The 23,554-nt window shown below is 37.6% G+C and overlaps 2 protein-coding genes across 3 annotated transcripts in view; both read right to left on the reverse strand.

Moving 5' to 3' along the window:
• The window catches only part of fbxo9 (F-box protein 9), an 884,197-nt gene that overhangs the window by 698,035 nt on the left and 162,608 nt on the right, over positions 1-23,554 (reverse strand). The gene's annotated exons all lie outside the window — the stretch shown is intronic.
• The window catches only part of pkdcca (protein kinase domain containing, cytoplasmic a), a 259,947-nt gene that overhangs the window by 195,348 nt on the left and 41,045 nt on the right, over positions 1-23,554 (reverse strand). The window contains exons 6-7 of one of the 2 annotated variants that reach the window (XM_073919613.1): positions 11,411-11,584; positions 9,618-10,049 (exon numbers count right to left, since the gene is read on the reverse strand). In XM_073919613.1, the coding sequence (XP_073775714.1) occupies positions 9,955-10,049; positions 11,411-11,584 (269 nt within the window). In that variant the 3' untranslated portion in view covers positions 9,618-9,954. 2 annotated transcript variants of the gene reach the window in all.

The following is a 23,554-nucleotide window of genomic DNA, read 5'->3' on the forward strand; positions in this document are numbered from 1 at the left end:
AAATTTAAACCAAACTGAACTGAGCTTTCATCTCTGAAAACTGGACTGACATGGTTTCAATTAGGGGTGTCAAAATTAATCGTTTCTTCGGTGCACTGCGATGCAGACGCGGACAATTCGGTATCGGTTCAGTAATAATCATAACCGGTTATTACTGACGTCATTTACCTCATTTGCGCTCTGTCGCGAGGGAGGCGATCGCGAGTATTTACAACGCTCCAACTACTTTAAACTGTGCATAACTTCACTGTGTGTGTTTGCTGGATCAGTCTTTCACTGACATATACAACAAAAGCTCGTATTTTACTGAGATCGAGAGAACGAAAGTACTCCATTTCTCTCTCTCTCTCTCTCTCTCTCACACACACACACACACACACACACACTGCCCCTTTTGACCTGCTGGCATGGCTTTTCTTCTCCTCTCGGCTGTTTTACAGCGTTACTTCTGGATAAAGAAACGAGCACGTGTCTGCCGAGTTTTCTCCACCGTGTCTATCATACATCAGCTGTGAGATCGCCACTGCCGCCTGCCACTTATCAGTGTCACTCATCTGTGAAGAGCGCAGCAAGCAAAAGAGCCAATCGCAACCGTTTTTGTTGAGGGTGTGACCAATCAAAGAGGTGTAAGAGAACTAGACAAGGATCAGAAATTGAGCTAGATATTTATATTTGTTTAGATTATTTGCTAAATGCTTGTTTTGTTTAAAGTTACAGTTTATATATCTGACTGTTTGTATTAAATGACAAAACTGTTTTACAAACAATATATGAATATTAATATATTCATACATTTTAATACAAGAACTGCTGCTGTGAAGAAAATATAAAACTGTGTATGAAAAGCACCGTGATGCACCGAAATATCGAATTGAACCGAATCGATGGCATTATAATCGTAACCGAACCGAACCGTGAGACTAGTGTAGGTTCACAGCTTGAGTTTCAATTTACTAGTACTTCTATGTTAAGCTGCTTTGACACAATCTACATTATAATAGGGCTACAGTAATTAAGACGAATTTTGATTTCGAAAAGAAGCTTGTTTCTGAGAAAGCCAGCATGCGTTTTGGTTTGTTTCTCAGGTTTGCATTTCGTTCATTCAGTGAGATCCGGCTTTCTTTCAGACACTAATCTCAGACTCTGATATGGGTGAGTGCATCTACATAAGAAGCAATCAGGGCACTGTGAGGGTACAGCGGGCACAGCGTCATGCTCTGGATGTGCCACCCAGGTCAAGGTTATCCGAGGTAGCCGAAAGCTAAACTGACTACAGTCTCAGGAGTGCCTAGAGGGACTAGGGTTGTCTAAAGTATCGTGTTCGGTACTGAAATTTAATCAAAACATTTGAGCACGTTCTTAAACAGCTGATTGGCCATTGTGTTCACATTCTCAACAGAAATGACTGTGATTGGCTGTGAAGGTCATCGGTTTACCACTCTTCTTTACCGGAGTGTAAACAGATACACGGACACTAGATGGTTTCAGTCGATCTATCAGCAGATCACTCATCTGATAGCTCAAAGACAGACACCACTTTAAAACGCTCCAGTATTTGTTTTTCACTTGGTGAATGTCATTAAAGAATGGTGAAATGATAACCTTCACAGCCAAATGACATTCACAAAGTAAAAAAACAAATACTGGTGCGTTTTAAAGTGGTGTGTCTGTCTATGAGCTAACATTTAAGTGATCCACTGATAGATCGACTGATCAACACAGCTTTGAAAACCTATAGTGTCTGTATCTGTGTTTACACTCCGTCACAGAAGAGTGGTAAACCGATGACCTTCCCGGCCAATCACAGTCATTTCTGTTGAGCAAGTGAACACAATGGCCAATCAGTAGTGTTTCAGAACACGTTCAAATGTTAGCAGGAAATGATAAATTTTACATTTACAGTACTGATTGGTAACGAAGTCGATACTCCCAAGAGAAACATTATTGTGAATATCTTTAAAGTCTGAAATGCAATAAAAATAAACCCTTCTTATTTTTAGATGTATAAAGTAGTGCTTGTTATGAACAAAGTATCTGTGTACTTCAATATTTTGTAAAATTGTATTTGCCCTTATAATCTTTTATCAAACAAATCTTTCGTTCCCCCTCGAAACTAATTTTCACTTTTGGTCATATGGAATGCCTTTTGGGTGGGGTTATCAGCAATTTAGGGTGGAGCTATCAGTAATTTAGGGTGGAGCTATCAGTAATTTAGGGTGGGGTTATCAGTCATTTAGGGTGGAGCTATCAGTCCTTTAGGGTGGAGCTATCAGTCATTTAGGGTGGAGCTATCAGTCATTTAGGGTGGAGCTATCAGTCCTTTAGGGTGGAGCTATCAGTCCTTTAGGGTGGAGCTATCAGTCATTTAGGGTGGAGCTATCAGTCATTTAGGGTGGGACTATATGACCTTGGGCAAATGCTATAAAGGATGGCTGCATACAAAACTTGATTGAGTAGGGGATTGAGTACTTTAAATGAGTAGGTCCTCATTTTCAAAGTACAGGATTTTGCAGTGGAGTACCTACTCTTTTAGTCTTCCTTAAGTATGAATTTGATGGTACATCATCTGTCATGTTTACGTTATTATGTGAATGATGTTACAAGGGCCTCAACTATTGCAGTTTAATTAATCTTAATTGTATTTAATATTTTTATTGCAGGCGGCATGGTGGCTCAGTGGTTAGCACTGTCACCTTACAGCAAGAAGGTCACTGGTTCGAATCCTGGCTGGGACAGTTGACATTTCTGTGTGGAGTTTGCATGTTCTTCTTGTATTGGCATTTCCCCCACAGTTCAAACACATGCGCTATAGGCGAGTTGGATAAACTAAGTTGAATGTGGTGAATGAGTGCGTGTGTGAATGGGAGAGTGTATGGGAGTTTCCCAGTACTGGGTTGCAGCTGGAAGGGCGTAAAACATATGCTGGAATAGTGGCCGGTTTATTCCGCTGTGGCGACCCCTATTAAATAAGGGAATATGTTTTTGCCTATATAGTTCACACATCCCTGCTCACACTTCGTTGAATGCTAAAAGGAAACTTATCAGAATTAGTGTGTGTGTTCAGTGGATTGTACAGCCGTTCACCAAAATCTATTCAGCTGATGAAACAGCTTTCAGTAATCTCAATCTTCAGAAAGCCATTTTAAAAGCACGTCATCTTTGAAGTACAATCTGCCATTACAAAAAGTATCACAGCTTCATTTTTATCCACATTAAATTTAATTTGGCATCAACCCTGACTGAGGTTTTTCCTAATGTGCCAGCAGGCGTTCAGCTCCACACAGTGAATTTCTTCCACTGCTTCTTTGGATTACTAGAAATTCCTTCCACTCTAATGACTCACTGGAGTTGGCATGAATTAACGAATGATGATGGGACATGTGGACTTAAAGGCACAGTTCACAAATAAAACCACTTTCATTTTATTCTTCACCCTCATCTCATTCCGAATGCGGGACTACTCTTACTCTATAACATGCTGAAATAGCAACCCAAACGCAGAAAGGTGGATGTTTTTCTCTCCGCTTTAGAAAAAACGCATTTCAGAGGTGACTTTTTAACATGGAGTCTGTCTCTCATTAGCAAAGCCACAATATCTCTCACCCTTTCCCCATGTGTCTCACAGCCTGGAGCCGTGCCTCAGGAAAAGCCATAATCCCTCAGGCCAATAGAAGACAGATGCGGCCCTCGCTCTCGCTGTCTCGGGGTCTGCGGGTCACATTTACTGCTTATCTCGCCGACCGACACATGCACACAGCACCTTTCACACTTACAGGACAAATTACCCCTTTGCAGATCATGTGTACAATCAAGTGCGCATGAAATAAAACTAGCCATACTGATTTCGTTAGCTCACATAGCTAGTTGTGTGGTGAACAATTCATCATTCAAAAAAACACACCAAACTATAGTCTAATTTTTTTTTTTTTTTTGGAGAGTAGCCTAAGCATTATAAAAATATTACAGCAAACAAAGGTTTGTTAAGGTTGGCGTTTCACTAAACCAATTTGAAAGAGAGCCTTGTGTTTTGTTTTTGACGACTGCCTCAGCGCACTGTTGAAATGTTGCCAAGCCCATTTATAACCAGCGATTATTATTATGAACCTGGGGCTTAAATGATTCAGTTTATGGGGTAAATAAAATAGCCAGGTGCGGATCGATCGTAATAGTTTGGTTTGAGCCTCATTTATTTACAAGATAACATTTAAAATGACTGTGTGAGCAGGGCCGGAGTGGGACACCTTTTCAGCCCTGGAGTTTCAAGCCTCAGACCGGCCCACCTCAGTTCACGACTGACTATATTAAAATAAGGTCATTTCCAAATCAGTTTCTAATGACACTATCACGTCTTTTTTTTTTGAGAAAACAGCTGCTTTAGAACTTCAAATGTTCAACAACCCTAACAGTATTATATGTCTTAACAATAAAAATGAAAACAATAAGTTACTCTAACAAGGATCGAACCCTGGTCCGCGGCGTATTAACCTATCATGCTACCCGCTGGACCACAATAGCTGTATTCAAATAGGAGACACAACTGAGTTTTATAATCATTAAAATAGATGAAAAGAGAAGAGTTGCGGTAAAATAATGAATAAAAAGGCTGTGGTCAAGTAAATGAATAAATTTAAAAAGTGTGACTGCTGAGAGCAAAAGATTCTGGAGCTACGGACACCGGCCCTCGCGGCCAAAAAACGGACCGGCCCACCGGGAATTCTCCCGGTCCTCCCGACTAGCCAATCCGGGCCTGTGTGTGAGCTTGTTCACATTTGAATTTTTAACAAGATCTGGCAACACTAATGTGTCTAATCCAATTACTTTTTCCTGTTACTTATATTATAACTCTGAAACGAGCTAAATATACCATCAATAGTGGAAGTACAGTAAATCAAGTCCCTGATTAAGACCTGTTCCTTTATTAAATATTTGATAGTACACAAATATTTCATTAACAGTGAGAATCCTTAAATACTCAAACCAAAAAGTACTCACTGCATGTCTGTGGCTTGTTGTTCTTCGAATGTTCTAGTAAATCCACATTTAGTATGATCGTCTGTGTGACAAAAAAAAAGCAAAACACTAAAGCTCTTTTGTTAATCAAGGAAAAAGAGCGTGAAGTCCATATTAAGGTTCTTCAGGATAGAGCAGGTGATTTGTGTTAACAAACCGTGCAGCTGACGGATGTTTATTTGATTTCGCTCCCAGGATCTTCACAGGAAACTGGAACTGGAAATCCCATGCAGGTGTTTGTCCAACACAGCAAAACAGAAAGCACACGTTTCTCTCATATATGCACAAATGTATTCAAATTGTTATTTGGCTTTTAGAAGGGTCTTTGTCCTGTAGCCAAACTTGAGGACTAACTGTTAGTCCAATCTACTGCTATAATCTCCCCTGAGGTAAAGTTTGTTTTAAATTCGCACATTTTGACTTACTCCTTTAATATAAGTATATAGGAAAGTACTCTAAATAGCGAAATCATATTAGGAGCCAGTGACTACCATAGTACAACTTGTTCACAGTCTATTAAATAGTGTTAATGTTGTTTTGAAGTCATACTTGCATGCGATTTCAGCCCAGATATTTAAAGTATAGCATGGTAAACTAAAAGTTAAAAATAAATCAAAGTGCAAATATGAAACCAACTTTACCTCCGTTTATTCTCTTGAGTCCAGAGGAAAGGTACTTTTTCAGCTTCATTACTGCAGCCTGTCCTCTCGCATGTTGCTTTTGAAATAATTATCAAACACTTGTAATTCAGATCTAAATCTGATTTATATCAGTGTTGAAAACAGTAGTGCTGCTTCATATTTGAGGATGGCATGGTGGCTCAGTGGTTAGTACTGTCACCTCACAGCAAGAACGTCTCTTGTTTGAGTCCCGGCTGGGTCAGTTGGCATTTCTGTGTGAGTTTGCATGTTCTCCCCATGTTGGTGTGGGTTACCTTCAGGTGCTCCGGTTTCCCCCACAGTCCAAACACATAGACTCCAGGTGAATTGAATGAACAAAAATTGGCCATAGAGTGTGTGTGTGAGAGAATGAGTGTGTATGGGTGTTTTCCACTACTGGGTTGCAGTTGGATGGGCATCTACTGCATAAAACATATGTGAGAATAGTTGTTGGTTCATTCCGCTGTGGCGACCGCTGATAAATAAGGGACTAACCCTAAGGAAAATGAATAAATGCTTCATATTTGGTGGAATATGTAAAACATGATGTTTTTAAAGATTATTTGCACATGGTTTACTTGGTTTTATAACCTTATTGAATGCATTTATTATTTTTTTTAATAAAAAAAAATGTTACTGATCCCCAGGGCCAGACGGAATCTGCGGACGTTTTTTAAGATTTCTGCAGAGAATTTTGGTAAAAATCTGCAAATTTCTGCTGAATTATTTTGGGAGTATCCAGCGGCATATCATAACTAAAACCTTAATATATGAAATAAAAAGTAATAAATTACTGAATAAATTCAGATTTACACAGTTACTCAAGTAAATAAACAGAATTAATAATGGGCTAACAATCTGCGGAATTCTGCGCGCGCAGATTCCATGTGGGCCTACTGATCCCAGATTTAAATATTTACAGATTTACATTTATAATAAAACTCATATGAGATATACAGTTTAAGTCAGAATTATTAGCCCCCCTGATTTATTAGGCCGCTTTTTTATTTTTCCCCCAATTTCTGTTTAACAGAGAGCAGATTTTTTCAACACATTTCTGATCATAATAGTTTTAATAACTCATTTCTAATAACTGATTTATTTTATCTTTGCCATAAAGACAGTAAACAATATTTTACTAGACATTTTTCAAGACATTTCTATACAGCTTAAAGTGACATTTAAAAGCTTAACTAGGTTAATTAGGTTAACTTGACATGTTAGGGTAATTAGGCAAGTTATTATATATCGATGGTTTGTTTTGTAGATTAGTGAGAAAAAATGTAACTTAAAGGGGCTAACAGTTTTGTCCATAAAATGGTGTTTAAAAAATTTAAAACTGCTTCTATTTTAGCCTAAATAAAACAAATAAGAATTTCTTCAGAAGAAAAAATATGATCAGACATACTGTGAAAATTTCCTTGCTCTGTTAAACATCATTTGGAAAATATTTAAAAAAGAAGAAAAAAATTTGAAGGGGGCTAATAATTCTGACCAACTGTATATGTATATATATCTCAAATATATATATATAATGTATGATATAGCACTGTTAATGAATAACACACAAAAAATGACCAAGACACTTTTTTTAAAAGTCACATGACTTTATATTTCAATATAAAAATAGCGCTCTCATATCCAACACAACAATACAATTAATTAAAAAAGACACATAGATGTACATTTCAGTGCTTTCGCTGAAAGCAGAAACCTCTTCAACTCCTTCACCAGACAAGTAATAGACTGACATTTCCTTGGGAAACTTTATCACAGCACAAGGAGATTGGCTGATGAACCACCACCAGGCCAACCAAAACTCACCCCTCAAACATCTCAATACATTCTACCACTGAAAAATAATAAAACTAAACATGAAATAGAGATTTAATGACAAGAACAAAGATATGATCATGAAATGAATTCGGTCTTCAGTCTTGATTTAGATGATGATTTCAGAACTTAAAGCAGGAGTTTCCTTAAACTCATAAATGACTTGTTTAGGCTGGTCTAGTTGAACATTTGGACATCGATTGCTAGGATTTGTTTTATGTGAGCAAATATTGGAAAAGATTTCGAGAATCAAAGCGAGAGCTTTTAAAAGCTCAACAAATAGACCCTGTTTCACATGGTGAAAAAGTGCTGATAAAAGAGGACTCAGTGTGGGCGAAGAGATTGAAAGAGATATTGACAGGAGATCTCATTGAACACGTGTTGTCGTGACAAGCGCACTGCAAAAAATGTCTTGTTTCATTAAATTCCTACATCAAGAAGCATTTTCTAGACAGAAATAAGAGGTTTTTTAGAAATAAGTAGTCAAAATAAAGTTCAATCAAGCTAAATAATCAGCCAGTAGGGAAATCTGGATTATTTAATTTATCCCACTGGCAGATAATTTAGCTTGTTTTAAGGTAAAACTTACATTAAAAGTCACCTATGATGCAAAATCAACTTTTGTAAGCAGTTTGGACAGAACTGTGTGTAGTATAGTGTGCCCACAGTCATATTGGGATGATAGAAACATAACAAGTCTCTTTTTTAATTTCCTGATGTTAAAATAGGATCCAATTCACTCTGATTATGAGGCCCACCGTAACGTGATGTAGCAGTGCAGTCCTTACCAACCAAATTGATTGACAGGCATGTATTAACATGTCTTAATATTAAGATGTATAAACATGTCCACGGGATTTGCAAAGAAACTGGGATTAAAAGATCTGTTCAGCTCTCTGTGATCATCTGCACCCCAAGAATGAGATTCACGTCTAAAACCTTTTTTTAAAACAGAGCAGGTTTGTAATAAATAAAAGACAGTAAAATCATTATGTAATTCATAACTGCAGGAACCACCACAGCCGCATCGTGTCAGTAAACACATGTGTGTGTGCAAACTTTGTAACAGCATTTGTGTGTGACTCATCATTTCAGAAAGGCTTGAATAAACTCCAAATACAAAAACTTAATTGGTATTTTTGACTAATAAGCTGGATCTCTGCTTCATCATGTCTCTGTCACTGACTGCTGTTTATCTGATATAACATGAGAAGCAGATACAAATGTGGGAAAGGTGGGCAGGGAGAACCAGCTCATTTGCATTTAAAGGCACAGGCAACAAAAACAGCTACACTTTAAAGCTGATTTATACTTCTGCATTAAGCAGGTGCTCCGGCGCAGGAGGTCACATAGCCCTTGCCGTGGCTGACGCTGACACACACACCTCTCAAAAAATGTAACTACACATCTCAATGACACGTAGCACAAGCTCTGTGGAGTCCCAAGAAGGAGCTTCAGATGGAGACTTTTGTTTTGTTTACCTTTTTGATTACAGTTGTTGCGCATCTGCTGGTTCTCACCTCTGAATGAGCTAGATTTAGCTACTTGTAGAAACTAGTAAAAGCTAAAAACCAGCGAAGAAACTCAACACAGAGGAACATCCAAACCTACTGCCAGCTAGTGTTTTAGAAGTGTTATTGCAGAGCAACACAAATAGCATGCAGAAGTATAAATGCACGACTATGCGCAAGGCAAGCGATGTGGGTCACACTGATCACTCAACGAAGAACGCCCCGTGTGAATGGGTGACGTCAGGCGTTGCCAAACTGCATTGTCGATCTGTTGGCGCCGCTTCAGAGGCGTTGCTCGCTGAAGAAGTTGGGACTAGCTCAACTTTTCAAGCGCCGACGGAAGCGTCAGCCAATCAGATCGCTGTATGCAAATACACCAGCTAGACTGTGGCCTATTGTTGACTGAATTTAATTGGCTGATGCTTCTGTGAAGATCGCGTCAGCCCCAAATTCAGACACGCCTTCAGTCAAGCGTTGATGCTGAAGCCCCGTGTGAATGGGGCGGAAGTATGAAGCCGCCTTAACTCTGAGGCCAAAATGGGCATATTCTGCATTGTGTAATAAATAATCTGATGGATATTTTGAGCTGAAACTCTTTAGTCACATTCTAGAGATACCAACATCTTATCTCACATCTAAAATAGGATCCTTTTAATTTTGACTTATTAAATCTGAAGACAAAACAGTATGTTTGACTTGTCCAGGATTCTTCTTGATTTTTAGATATTTGGACTAGAAACAAGACAAAAACTACCATTTTCTTTGCAGAGCACAAACAGCCTCCAAGCATCTCTGCCAGACACACGAACACCTCCCCTGTCCTGCTTCCTGAATGATGATCATCCTCCCTAAATCCTGAGATTCAGATTAGCTGTCGTCCAGGAAGAAGTAGAGCATCAGAAGATCTGGATAACGTGTGACCATTGTTTTGTCTCTCTCTCTCAGCTCTCAGTTTCCCCTAGCCGCACGTATGAGAGTTTACCTGGAGCCGCGCTCATGCTGGACGCACCGGTCTTAAAGAGCACCAGCTGATGACCTGCAGACAGAAAAGCAGCAGTGAGAGAAAATACACACTTCCTGCTACAAAACAAACAGGATATGGGAAACAGGAAGTGGGAGGAAGGTGGTCCCGCTCCATCAAAGTCACATTTACCATGTTCAGCAGATTAGTTTTTTGCAGAGAAATCAGTATGATGACCCTTTTCACAAGACTGTTATGAAAGTGTCGTCATAAACGTAAATCCTTGAATGTTTTTAATATGTTGATTTAAAAAAAAAAAACAACTTACGTATATTTATATGTACAGTGATCTCTCGCTATGACACAGTTCACCTTTCATGGCCTCGCAGATTTGCAGGTTTTCTTTGTGCAACTCGACATGCTTTTTTTTTTTTTTTACAGTGCATTGTGTTCTGTGCCCTGATTGGCTGTAGATCATTGTCAATCAATCCCCTCTGTGCCGTGTCTCCTGTACAGCAGTGGTCCTCAACCACCGGTTGCACAAGAAATCAATAATTGTTTCGATTTTATTTATTATCTGAGACTGAAAGATCTTTTATTTAGAAAAATCTTCTATTTTGAAAAATGACCGCATTCTCTCGCTTACATCTCGGTCACTTGAGCGCCCAAATTTAACCCACAAGCAGCAAAATGAGTCAGAAAGAGACGTCTTTAGAAGTTTCTTTGCTAAGGGGGAAAAATGAATGGAAGAAAGGAATGGATCCGCATCATTAATCCATTAATTAATTAATTAGTTCGTTTGTCATTTATTAAATCATCAATTTATTCATTCATTCATCCATTGGTTAATTTTTTCGTACGTTCATTCATTCATCCATCCATCCGTCAATCAATTCATTCATTCATACATTAATTAATTAATTTGTTTGTTCGTTCATTCATTCATTCATTCATTCATTCATTCATTCATTCATTCATTCATTCATTCATTCATCAATTTATTCCTTTATTCATTCATTCATTCATTCATTTATTAATTAATTAATTAATTCATTCATTCATTCATTCATTTGTTTGTTTGTTCGTTCATTCATACATTCATTCATCCATTCATTAATTTATTCATCCATTCATCCATTCGTTCATTCGTTCATTCATTCATTCAGGCTTAGTCCCTTATTTATCAGAGGTTGCCACAGCAGAAAGAAACACCATTCACTCATTCATTTTCTTTTCTAAATATTAAAAACTTTTAAGGTTTTAAGTTGCTGATGACCGTTAAATATGTCATAACACTCTTGTGAAAAGGTCCATAAGGTCAATACTAGGGCCTTTAGTTTATTTATTTTTTTTTATTTGTCAAGTAATTTAACTGCTCTAAATTCCAACACCACCTGGCAGCACATTAAACATCGAGCAGGTTATTAAGATGTTACCTGTCCATGTGGTGTGATTGGTCATGACGAAGGCCCGGCACTGAACGTGACTCTCACACACGTCTACAGCTTCATCCACGCTGTAGACCGACAGCAGGCATCCGTCATGCTGATATGACGGCCAGCAGCGGTAGTTCTCTGCTGATATCGAGGAGTCCGACACACGTTTATACTCTGTCAAAACACAAAGCGAGAAATTACAGCCTGCAAAGGATTTTATTACAATTCGAAACACAAAAACGGAGAAATGAGAAACACAAAACTGAAAATCAACAGATCATCAACATCTGCCAATACACTTTTCGTTCAATTTACACTTCAGTTTTAAGATCCAAATTACACTTTTTTCTTTTTTTTTTTGTAGTTGTTGACAGTTCAATTATACTATTTAATTTTAAAGGTAACCCCCCCCCACAACCCCCAAAAATAAAATGAAATAAAATAAATTAAAATAAAATAAAATAAAATTTAATTAAATTAAATTAAATAAATAAATAAATAAAATCCCTGCATTAAGGTATGGATAAATCCCCACTAACGTAAAAATTTGCATAGACCAAACTTCACAGATTTATTTATATATGTGATATGAGTGTTTTTATTATAATTTTTTTACAGAGGGATTCACTCATGTGTGATTTGCCAGAACGTTTTTAGGAATAATGGAGTTATAAGAGATACCCCAAATGCCTCCTGTAAAAACGTTAAGGAAAAAACAAACAGACTTCATCGTTTTTGTGCAACATGTATGCAAATTAGCACATATCTCACTAAATAATTTCTCATTCGCATATTTAGATCATGTAAAGAATGTTTGGCTTAATTTAATTAATATTTTATATAACTTAATTAGCATTTTATTGCACTGCTAATGTTTTGAACATCATTTGCAAGTAACTCTTTATTGAACTTTATTTTGTTGTATTGCATTTAATTATTTATTTTTGCATTTTATTTCACTGCATTGATCACGTTTTGAATGTCGTTTGAAAGTATATCTATTTGAATTTTGTCTGTGCAAAATTGCACTGCATTTAAATAATAGTTAATTTAATTGGATTTAATTCATGATTTATTTATTTTATTGCATTTAATTCATTATTTTATTTATTTAGCATTTTATTGCACTACATTGGTAATGTTTTAAATGTCATTTGCAAATAAATCTTTAATAAATTTTATTGCATCTCTTCTTTAATAATCTTTTTATTTTATTGCATTTAATAATTTTTTTTATTTAAATAAGGATTTATCTCTTTGCGCTGTATTACTAATGTTTTGAATGTCATTTGCAAGTAACTATTAAATTTTACTTTGCTAATTAATTACTTTTAATTAACATTTAATTTTATTGCATTTAATTAACAATTTATTTTATTTTATTGCATTTAATTAACGATATATTTAATTTGTTTGCATTTAATTAATGATTTATTTAATTTTATTGTATGGCATTTAATTAATACTTTTTTATTTTATTATGCATTTTATTACACTGTATTGCTAATGTTTAAATGTCATTTGCAAGTAAAAATTTAATGAATTTTATTTTTTACATTAATAAATAAACAATTTATTTTATTGCATTTAATTAACAATTTATTTTATTTTATTGCATGGCATTTAATTAATTATTTTATGTATTTACCATTTTATTGCACAGCATTGCATGTTTTGAATGTCATTTGCAAGTAAATCATCCTTCATGTTTGGGGCTTTCTGGCCGAGCTGACACACACACTGCTCAATAAATCAAATGCATAACAACTGTCCAAGAAAAGCACAGTGTGTGTGCGTGTGTGAGTGTGTAGGAGTTTAACACACTGTGAAACAAGCTCCTTCATTGTGTTAACACAGGGGCTGGTCTTGTTCTCTGACCGAGGGAGTTTTCAGGCTGTTGTTGTTCAGAGTTTGACATGATTTCTCCTTTATCTTCTGCTTCCTCTGAATGTCACTCAAACACACACACACACACAGCGACAATAAATGCCTCTGTCATGGCTGTCACAATCAGAGGAAAGCCAAGAGAAAGAGAAAAGCAGATAAATAGATGGAGAAATGATGAGTGACGGCCAAAAGAAAATTAAATTATCAGCATTTCTTGCATTGCTCTGGACAGATATTCAATTATTCAGCATTGTTACATTCCTGTACATTTCTGTGTTGCGTAAATATTATTTATAGATATATTTTTCTCGCTAGTCTCTTTCTTTCTCTCTCTCTCTCTCTCTCTCTCTCTCTCTCTCTCTCTCTCTCTCTCTCTCTCCGTGCTCGCTTGCTCTCTACCTCTCTCCCGCTTCCACCTATACAGTGGCTCCGATTGGCTACCGCTGCCCAGCTGTTTGCCGTGCCCCCCTTGACGTCATCCAAGGTCTCCAATCCAGCCGCTGCCACCGTGGCATAAAAGTGGTGACAGGACGCTACACTGGAGGCCCTGAATTTCTGTGTTGTGCTGTGTGTCTGTGGTTTTTTTGGATATATGTCTACTGTGTGTTACAATTTGGTATCTGTCCGTTATTTGTTCTCCATTTGTCTACCGTCGATGTCATGCGCATCTGAGGTTGGAGAGTGGGACAGGTAAGAATGTCGTGCGACATACATTGTGCACAAGTAGCTTGAATATCTTTGTATTAGACACACTAGGTAAGGGGCGTGCTCCACCCACTGTACTTTTGGTTTTTCCATCAAAGATCAGCGTAGGTTAGGTAGTGCGTATTAGACGCGAAGATTCTTTTCAATAACTTCTGCATTTTTATTTTGGATAGATAGGGTAGAGATTGGGCCAAATAGATTGTTTTTGTTTTATTTATTTTTATTGTTTGGATGCCGCCCGCGTCTCATTTCTCCAACTCTCCCATATCTGGTCAAACGTCTTATGCATTTGTTATCTGTAAAATTCAATGTCTCTTTGTAAATATTCAAGAATCTTTCTATATACATTTTTTTTGGCATTCATTATTATCACTATTTTTGTAAATAAAATCACGTATTGCATTTAGCTGGTCTTGGTTTTTGTCCCTCATTTATTGATGTTGTGTGGTTGCTTATGTGTTTCACCCAAAAGTTAATGTTACTCCTCTTCCCCTTTATTTAACATCATTTAAATCGTAACATTAAATGGGGGCTCGTCCGGGATAAAGAAAGATTCCCAAAAAAATTGGAAGTGAAACTATTTGCATCCACACATATATCTTAAGTGTTGGGTGGTGTTGTGTGAGATAGCTGACGCTGTGTGCAGGCATTATGGTCGTATTTGATTTACAGGCTTTTATTCTCAAACCGAGTTGGGAACAAATTGATAAGTGTAGAAAAGATGACTTATTGATTATTGCAAGCCATTATGACATTTCTGTTGAAAAACAGGCTTTAAAGAAAGAGATCAAACGTTTGGTTGAGACACGCTTGGTTGAGCTGAAAATACTGCAGGGGAGTGATGAAGGCGGTGAGGGCATGCGACATTCCAGCATGGAGGCGCGGCCTGCTGATTCCTTGAATGAGCTGGGTGAAGGTTTGGGTGAAGGTTTGGATGAAGTAGATGCCGAGGCGGAGGCTGATGGTAAGCCTGCTCTTCCTCCCTTTTATCCTTTTTCCCCTGTTTCCACTGGGTCTAGAGAAGACGTACGTTTAAAGGTACGTCTGGCCCGAATGCAAATGGAGACGCAGGAAAAGATGCAGGCTCGCCAAGCTGAATTAGACATGCGTGTACAAATACGTAAGCTGGAGATCGAGGCTGATACGCAAGTAAGGCTGCGACAGCTTGAGCTGGATGCTGCGAAGGCTGCTGCCAGCCCAGCTGCGCAGTCAAGCACTGCGCACAGTCCTGTGTCCCCCCCGCCGTCTGATCCATCCTCGCTTGCCTTTGATGTCAGCCGTTATATAGCTCTTGTTCCCCAGTTTAGAGAAAGCGAAGTTGATACATATTTTAACGCTTTCGAGCGCATTGCGTCTGCTCTGCGTTGCCCAAAAGATGTCTGGTCTCTTCTCCTCCAGTGTAAGTTGATAGGGAAGGCTCAGGAAGTCTGCTCGACTCTTTCATTAGAAGATAGTTTGCAGTATGACACTGTCAAGTCAGCAGTCCTTCGTGCTTATGAGCTGGTACCAGAAGCTTATCGGCAAAGATTTAGAAACCATAAGAAAAATAGCCATCAGACATTTGTGGAGTTTTCACGGGAGAAATCAGTCCTGTTTGATAAGTGGTGTGCTGCATGTCAGGTTACTGATTTTGCAAAGTTACGAGAATTGCTGTTAATTGAGGAGTTTAAGTCGTGTTTACCAGAAAAGGTAGTAGTTTATTTAAATGAACAGAAAGTGTCCACTGTGTCTCAAGCAGCTGTGCTTGCAGATGAGTTTGTGCTAACGCATAAAAATGTGTTTACTTCAGTGCGTCCCGAAAAGAGCTCATCTGGCTCGCATGTGCAGTCACAACCATCTAGTTCGAATTCCAGTCCACAAACTACTAAAAATGACCTTGAGTGTTACTACTGCCACAAGAAAGGGCACAAATTATCTGACTGTATTATTTTAAAAAGAAAACAGCAACAGCCAAAAAGTGTTGGATTTGTGAATTCGGTTACTGTGTTACCGAGTGATGCTTGCAATAGCAGTTTTGCGCCTTTTCTTATGAAAGGTTGGATTTCTTTATCTGGAGAGCCGCATGATCAGAAAGAAGTTCAGATCTTGCGTGACACTGGCGCCGCTCAGAGCTTTATTCTTTCTGATTGTTTACCGCTGTCAGATAAATCGTACTGCTGTGCCAGCGTTTTAGTTCAAGGATTTGAGATGGGTATTGTAAATGTGCCTTTACACCGTGTACATTTGCAATGCGATCTAATTACAGGATTTGTGAAAGTTGGTGTGCGTTCTTCTTTGCCTGTAAATGGAGTTGACATCATTTTAGGAAATGATTTAGCAGGAGGGAAAGTGATGCCTGTTGTGGAAGTGTTAGACAGTCCGACTGTGTCCTCTTCACCTGACATTTTTACAAAAAACTATCCTGAAGTGTTTTCTGCGTGTGCTGTCACACGAGCGCAGATGCGCAGAGCTGGCGAGGACGCCGCGTTGGATGACACTTTTATGGCTTCAGTTTTTGCAGACCAGTTACCTTCTCCTCCCTCTGATTCAGAGTCAAGTTCAAAGGCTCACTCAAGTTCAGTGTCGGTAAGAGCGCATGCGCCACTAAATTCTAATGCTTTACCATTAAATATCACCAGAGATCAAATGTGTGCTGCGCAACGAAAAGATCCTAATTTGAGTAAATGCTTTGATTCGGCTCTGGATCCTGAGGTAGCTAAAAAGAGTCAGGTTGCATATTTTGTTGAAGATGGTCTGCTGATGAGAAAGTGGAGTCCTAATAACAGAGGAGACTTAGACTGGAGTGCTGTGTATCAAATTGTCATACCTGATCTGTACAGACAGCAAATTATGAGTTTAGCTCATGATCATCACATGTCAGGACATTTGGGGGTGACAAAAACGTATGATCGTATCATTAGACATTTTTTTTGGCCGGGCATGAAAAAGAATGTGGCTGAATATTGTCGCACCTGTCATACTTGTCAGGTCACTGGAAAGCCTAATCAGGTGATTCCCCCTGCCCCTCTTGTGCCTATTCCTGTGATTGGTGAGCCATTTGAAAATGTTATCGTTGATTGTGTCGGACCCTTGCCAAAGACTAAATCAGGAAATCAATTTCTTCTAACTATTATGTGCCGCGCAACCCGTTTTCCTGAAGCAGTGCCACTGCGTAAAATTACAGCTTCTGCCGTCTCAAAAGCACTCGTTAAATTTTTTTCTACATTCGGACTTCCTAAAGTTGTTCAAACAGATCAAGGAACTAATTTTCTCTCTAAATTGTTCTCACAAATTCTAAAAACCCTTGGCATTTCCCACCGTCATTCTAGTGCATATCACCCCGAAAGTCAGGGTGCGCTTGAGAGGTTCCATCAAACCTTGAAAAGCATGTTAAGAAAATATGCAATGGACACTGAAAAAGACTGGGACGAGGGTGTGCCACTGGTTTTGTTCGCAGTGCGTGAAACCGTTCAAGAATCGCTTGGATTTAGCCCCGCAGATCTAATTTATGCACACGGGTTTCGGGGACCTTTGAAAATTTTGAAGGAAAATATTTTAAACACTGACTCAAACGTTAAGTGTAATATTCTGGACTTTGTTAGTCGATTTCGAGAGCGTTTGCATGCTGCGTGTTCTCTCGCTCGAGAATCCCTCTCTGTTGCGCAATCAGGCATGAAGAGACGGTATGATGCAAATGCTCTCTCTCGTTGTTTTCAACCTGGTGACGAAGTTCTTGTTCTGCTGCCTATTCCTGGCTCCGCTCTTTCTGCTAGATTTTCTGGCCCGTACCGAGTTTTGGAAAAGATAAGTGATACTGATTACGTTATTGACACCCCTGACAGAAGACGTCAGTCACGCGTATGTCACATCAATATGCTTAAACCATATCACTCCAGAACTTCACCTATTACATCCACAGTTCAGATCGCAGGGCCCGCGATCTCTTCTGCTGCAGTCTGTGATGTGTTATCCTCCTCCCTTCATTTGCCCAGTGCAGATGATGATGGAGTGGTTTTGCGCAAAGCATCAGTTCAGTCACCGCGCTTAAGCAATTCAGATATGCTGACACGTTTGTCCACGCAATTAGATCACTTGTCTATCGAACAACAAAAAGATGTTGAGTGTCTCATTTATGATTTTCCACAATTATTTGGAGACATTCCTACGCAGACCACAGTATTAAAGCATGACATTAAAATCAACTGCTCTGCTCCGATAAAGCAACATGCTTATAGAGTGAATACCACAAAGAGATCCATAATGCGAACCGAAGCCGAATATTTGCTTGATAATAATTTGGCGGTTCATAGCAGTAGTCCTTGGAGTAGTCCGTGTTTGCTCGTTCCAAAGCCGGATGGAACGTATCGATTCTGTACAGACTACAGAAAAATAAATGCCGTCACTGTACCGGATTCATATCCGTTACCGCGGATGGAAGACTGTATTGATAGCCTTGGTACTGCACAGTTTGTCACAAAATTAGACTTACTTAAAGGGTATTGGCAAATTCCACTTAGTCCACAAGCTTCTGAAATTTCTGCATTCGTTACTCCGGATTATTTTCTTCAATATTCCGTTATGGCTTTCGGCATGCGAAACGCCCCCGCAACATTTCAGAGACTCGTCAATATTGTTTTAGCCGGTGTTCCAAATTGCAACGCATACCTTGACGATTTGGTGGTATATTCATCTGACTGGAAAGAACATATTGCTCTTTTAAGGACAGTGTTTGAGAGGCTAGCAAATGCATCACTGACCCTTAATTTAGCAAAATGTGAATTCGGCCAAGCTACCGTTACATATCTGGGAAAGGAAGTTGGTAAAGGTCAAGTTCGTCCAGTTGAAGCTAAGGTCACTGCCATCTCTGAGTTTCCCATCCCAAAAACCAGACGCGAACTGCGCAGGTTTCTTGGCATGTCTGGCTATTACCGTAGTTTTTGTAGAAACTTTTCAACTGTGGTTAACCCTCTTACTAACCTTCTTAGCCCGGCTGTGCCCTATGTATGGACAGAGGAATGTCAGCGTGCGTTTGACAATGTGAAAGCACTCTTGTGTAGTAAACCTGTATTAGCTGCACCAGATGTGACTAAAGCTTTCAAATTGGAAGTTGATGCCAGTGGAGTTGGTGCAGGTGCTGTCCTCATGCAGGAAGATAATTTTGGTATCGATCATCCGATTTGTTATTTCTCCAAGAAATTCAATAAACATCAGTTGAATTACTCAACTATTGAGAAAGAAGCTTTAGCCCTTCTTCTCGCAGTACAGTATTTTGAGGTTTATATCGGATCCACCTGCATTCCGGTTGCAGTCTATACAGATCATAATCCGCTTGTGTTCTTGTCAAGGATGTTCAATCAAAATCAACGCCTTATGCGGTGGTCGCTGATTTTGCAGGACTACAACCTAACCATTTTCCATAAGAAGGGAGCCGAAAACGTGGTGGCAGATGCTCTTTCTCGAGCTTAAGTTGATTGCATTTTTTCTTAAAATGCTTGTGCTTATTTATTTATTTATTCATTCATTTATTTGTTGTCACGAGTTACAAACATAATATGTTTGTTCTTTAGGGTGAGGATGTTACATTCCTGTACATTTCTGTGTTGCGTAAATATTATTTATAGATATATTTTTCTCGCTAGTCTCTTTCTTTCTCTCTCTCTCTCTCTCTCTCTCTCTCTCTCTCTCTCTCTCTCTCTCTCTCTCTCTCCGTGCTCGCTTGCTCTCTACCTCTCTCCCGCTTCCACCTATACAGTGGCTCCGATTGGCTACCGCTGCCCAGCTGTTTGCCGTGCCCCCCTTGACGTCATCCAAGGTCTCCAATCCAGCCGCTGCCACCGTGGCATAAAAGTGGTGACAGGACGCTACACTGGAGGCCCTGAATTTCTGTGTTGTGCTGTGTGTCTGTGGTTTTTTTGGATATATGTCTACTGTGTGTTACAATTTGGTATCTGTCCGTTATTTGTTCTCCATTTGTCTACCGTCGATGTCATGCGCATCTGAGGTTGGAGAGTGGGACAGGTAAGAATGTCGTGCGACATACATTGTGCACAAGTAGCTTGAATATCTTTGTATTAGACACACTAGGTAAGGGGCGTGCTCCACCCACTGTACTTTTGGTTTTTCCATCAAAGATCAGCGTAGGTTAGGTAGTGCGTATTAGACGCGAAGATTCTTTTCAATAACTTCTGCATTTTTATTTTGGATAGATAGGGTAGAGATTGGGCCAAATAGATTGTTTTTGTTTTATTTATTTTTATTGTTTGGATGCCGCCCGCGTCTCATTTCTCCAACTCTCCCATATCTGGTCAAACGTCTTATGCATTTGTTATCTGTAAAATTCAATGTCTCTTTGTAAATATTCAAGAATCTTTCTATATACATTTTTTTTGGCATTCATTATTATCACTATTTTTGTAAATAAAATCACGTATTGCATTTAGCTGGTCTTGGTTTTTGTCCCTCATTTATTGATGTTGTGTGGTTGCTTATGTGTTTCACCCAAAAGTTAATGTTACTCCTCTTCCCCTTTATTTAACATCATTTAAATCGTAACAAGCATATTCAATCATTTTTTTTCTATAGTCCCATTTATTGTTTATTTTAATTTGCAGTTTATGGGATATATATGGCTCATTTTTGCTAAATTAAAAAAAAAAATTAAATTAAATACATTTTTGACTGTTTTGAATATCACTTGTAATTATTTCATGTTTGATGGTTTCTGGCCAAACTGGCTTGTTGGTTTTTGTCTTTCATTCTTACGTTTGCTCGTTTTTTTGCTCTTTTGTTTGTTCAGTGGTACTTACGTTTTTTCGGTTTCTTCGTTTGATCTTAATTTTGTTCGATCAATCTTACTTTTGCTTATTTTTTGAGCTTATTTTTGTTAATTTGTTTTAAATTTAGTTTGTTCGTTCTTATTTTTGCTTGTTTGTTTGAGCTTAATTTTGTTAGTTCATTCTTAATTTTGTTCGTTCATCTTGCTTTTGCTTGTTTGTTTGAGCTTAATTTGTTAGTTTGTTCTTAATTTTGTTCATTCGATCTTACTTTTGCTCGTTTGTTTGAGCTTACTTTTGTTCATTTGTTCTTAATTTTGTTTATTCGATCCTACTTTCGCTAGTTTGTTTGAGCTTAATTTTGTTTGTTCGTTCTTAATTTTGTTTGTTCGATCTTACTTTTGCTCGTTTGTTTGAGCTTACTTTTGTTCATTTGTTCTTAATTTTGTTTGTTCGATCTTACTTTCGCTTGTTTGTTTGAGCTTAATTTTGTTTGTTCGTTCTTAATTTTGTTTGTTCGATCCTACTTTCGCTTGTTTGTTTGAGATTAATTTTGTTTGTTCGCTCTTAATTTTGTTCGTTCTATACTTTTGCTCGATTGTTTTAGCTTACTTTTGTTCATTTGTTCTAAATTGTGTTTGTTCATTTTTACTTTTGTTTGTTTGTGCTTTTGTTTGTTCATTCTTACTTTTGTTCTTTTGTTTGCTCTTACTTTTGTTCATTCATTCTTCCTTTTGTTTGTTCATTTGCTATTTTGTTTGCTCATTCTTATATTTGTTAATTTGTTTGTTCTTTTGTTCTCTCTTAATTTTGTTTTTTTGTTCACTTTTATCCATTTATTCTTTCTTACTTTTGTTTGTTCGTTTGCTATTTTATTTGTTCATTCCTACTTTTGTTCATTTGTTCACTCTTTTGCTATTTTGTTCACTATTGTTCATTCATTCTGGCTTACTTTTGTTTGTTCTTTCTTTTGTTTGTTCAGACTTTTGTTAATTTGTTCTTTCTTATTTTTGTTCATTCTTTCTTACTTTTGTTAAATTGTTTGCTGTTTTGTTCATTCATTCTTTCATCTGGTTGTTCATTCTTAATTTTTTTCATTTGTTCGCTCTTACTTTTATTCATTTGTTGTTTTGTTTGTTTGTTCACTCTTTAGTTTATTCATTCATTCATTCTTTCTTTATATTGTTTGTTCAATACTTAACTTTGTTTTTGTGCACTTTTCATTTGTTCTCTCTTTAGGTTGTTTCTTATTTTTGTTTGAGCTTTCTTATTTTTGTTCATCATCCGTTCGTTCGTTCGTTCGTTCGTTCATTCATTCATTCATTAATTCTTTTGTTTGTTTTTGTCTTATTTTTCTTTGTTCATTTTTTCTTTCTTATCTTTTTATTCCTTCTGTCTTTATGCAATAGTAACTCTCATCAGACGAGCTTTACTGTAACAAGCTATTTTTGTAACAGTAATCCACTGATTTCTGTTGTATTTAAATTTTAAAATCACAAAAGAGTGTGAAACAAATACTAAATAATGTTTAAATTCTTTTACATATTCAAACATTCTATTATTTAATATAATTAAATGTAATATATTTATGTAAATATAAGATAGATAAATATTTTATTTAATGCATATTATTACTTGATTCATATCATTAATATGATTTTAATACTGACCTGGAACCGTTTCAGTGGTTCAAGAATGGATAAACAGATGATTTTAAATGTTATTAACATATTAAATAAATGAAAGAAATGAAAATAAAAGGGGACGTACTTAATTGTAATGAACATAATAGTTTCCATCGGCAGCTCCTAATACCTTGCAATGAAAATAAACATACTGCTTCGCAATCATAACCAATATGAGCATATTATTTGATATATAACAGAAACTGTAGACAAAAGAGATTTCACTATGCTTGGAGTCAGAACAGAACCATCCTAATCGATTGCTCATCATTATAATGACACGTCTGCTTATGAAGCACTATGATATTTTTGTAAAGACATGAGGTCAGTGAACCAGGAGACGTCCAATGAAACTAATGAGCAGAGATGAGTGAAGAGCACAGCAACACACTTCCCAAAAGCCCAGCGGCCTGTTTCCCGTCTCAAGTCAACATTACAAGACGGGATTCACATTAACACTACATACTGTTTGTAATAGTGAGTGTATGACATTACAGTACTGAAAAGTGGCAGCTGCTCTCTCTCAGATGAGGGGAAAGAATATACTGTATGTAGTCGTCTATATGAATTCAACAGCTGCGAGGAGCTCGACTTGATGAAAACAGGAGAGAAGGAATTATCTGAAAAGTGTGTGTGTGAAAGGGGAAATTTAACATGTGCTGTTTGCACTTAAAGGTCTCATGAAGTGCTTTTGAAATGTGCATTTGTATTTAATATTTGACGTAATCTCAACCACAACACAAAAAGAGGGTGGGATATAGTGTTTTTTTTTTTTAATCAGCCAATAGTGTTTTGCTTTCTGACAGCTCAGCAGTGAGACTGACTAATCTCAAGAGCATAAAATGAAAAGCAAATGAGAAGAAGGGGGCGGGGCATGTCAGATATTAGAGAGCATTTGATTGGTTATGATCTAATGAGAAACTGTAGTGTTAGGTGACGTGAACTGTTAATACATTTAAGCGGAAGTGACCAAACTATGGCGTTTACATGTTTACAACAGTCTAAACGTGAATTTTGCAGCCTGATCTCACGAGAAAACGTAAGTATTTTACGTTTTGCCAGTTTAGTGGCCAATTCGTACGAATTCATGAGTACAGTCGTACGAAATTGTACAA

This window comes from Danio rerio, chromosome 13, assembly GCF_049306965.1.
Source record: "Danio rerio strain Tuebingen ecotype United States chromosome 13, GRCz12tu, whole genome shotgun sequence".
Taxonomy (NCBI): domain Eukaryota; kingdom Metazoa; phylum Chordata; class Actinopteri; order Cypriniformes; family Danionidae; genus Danio; species Danio rerio.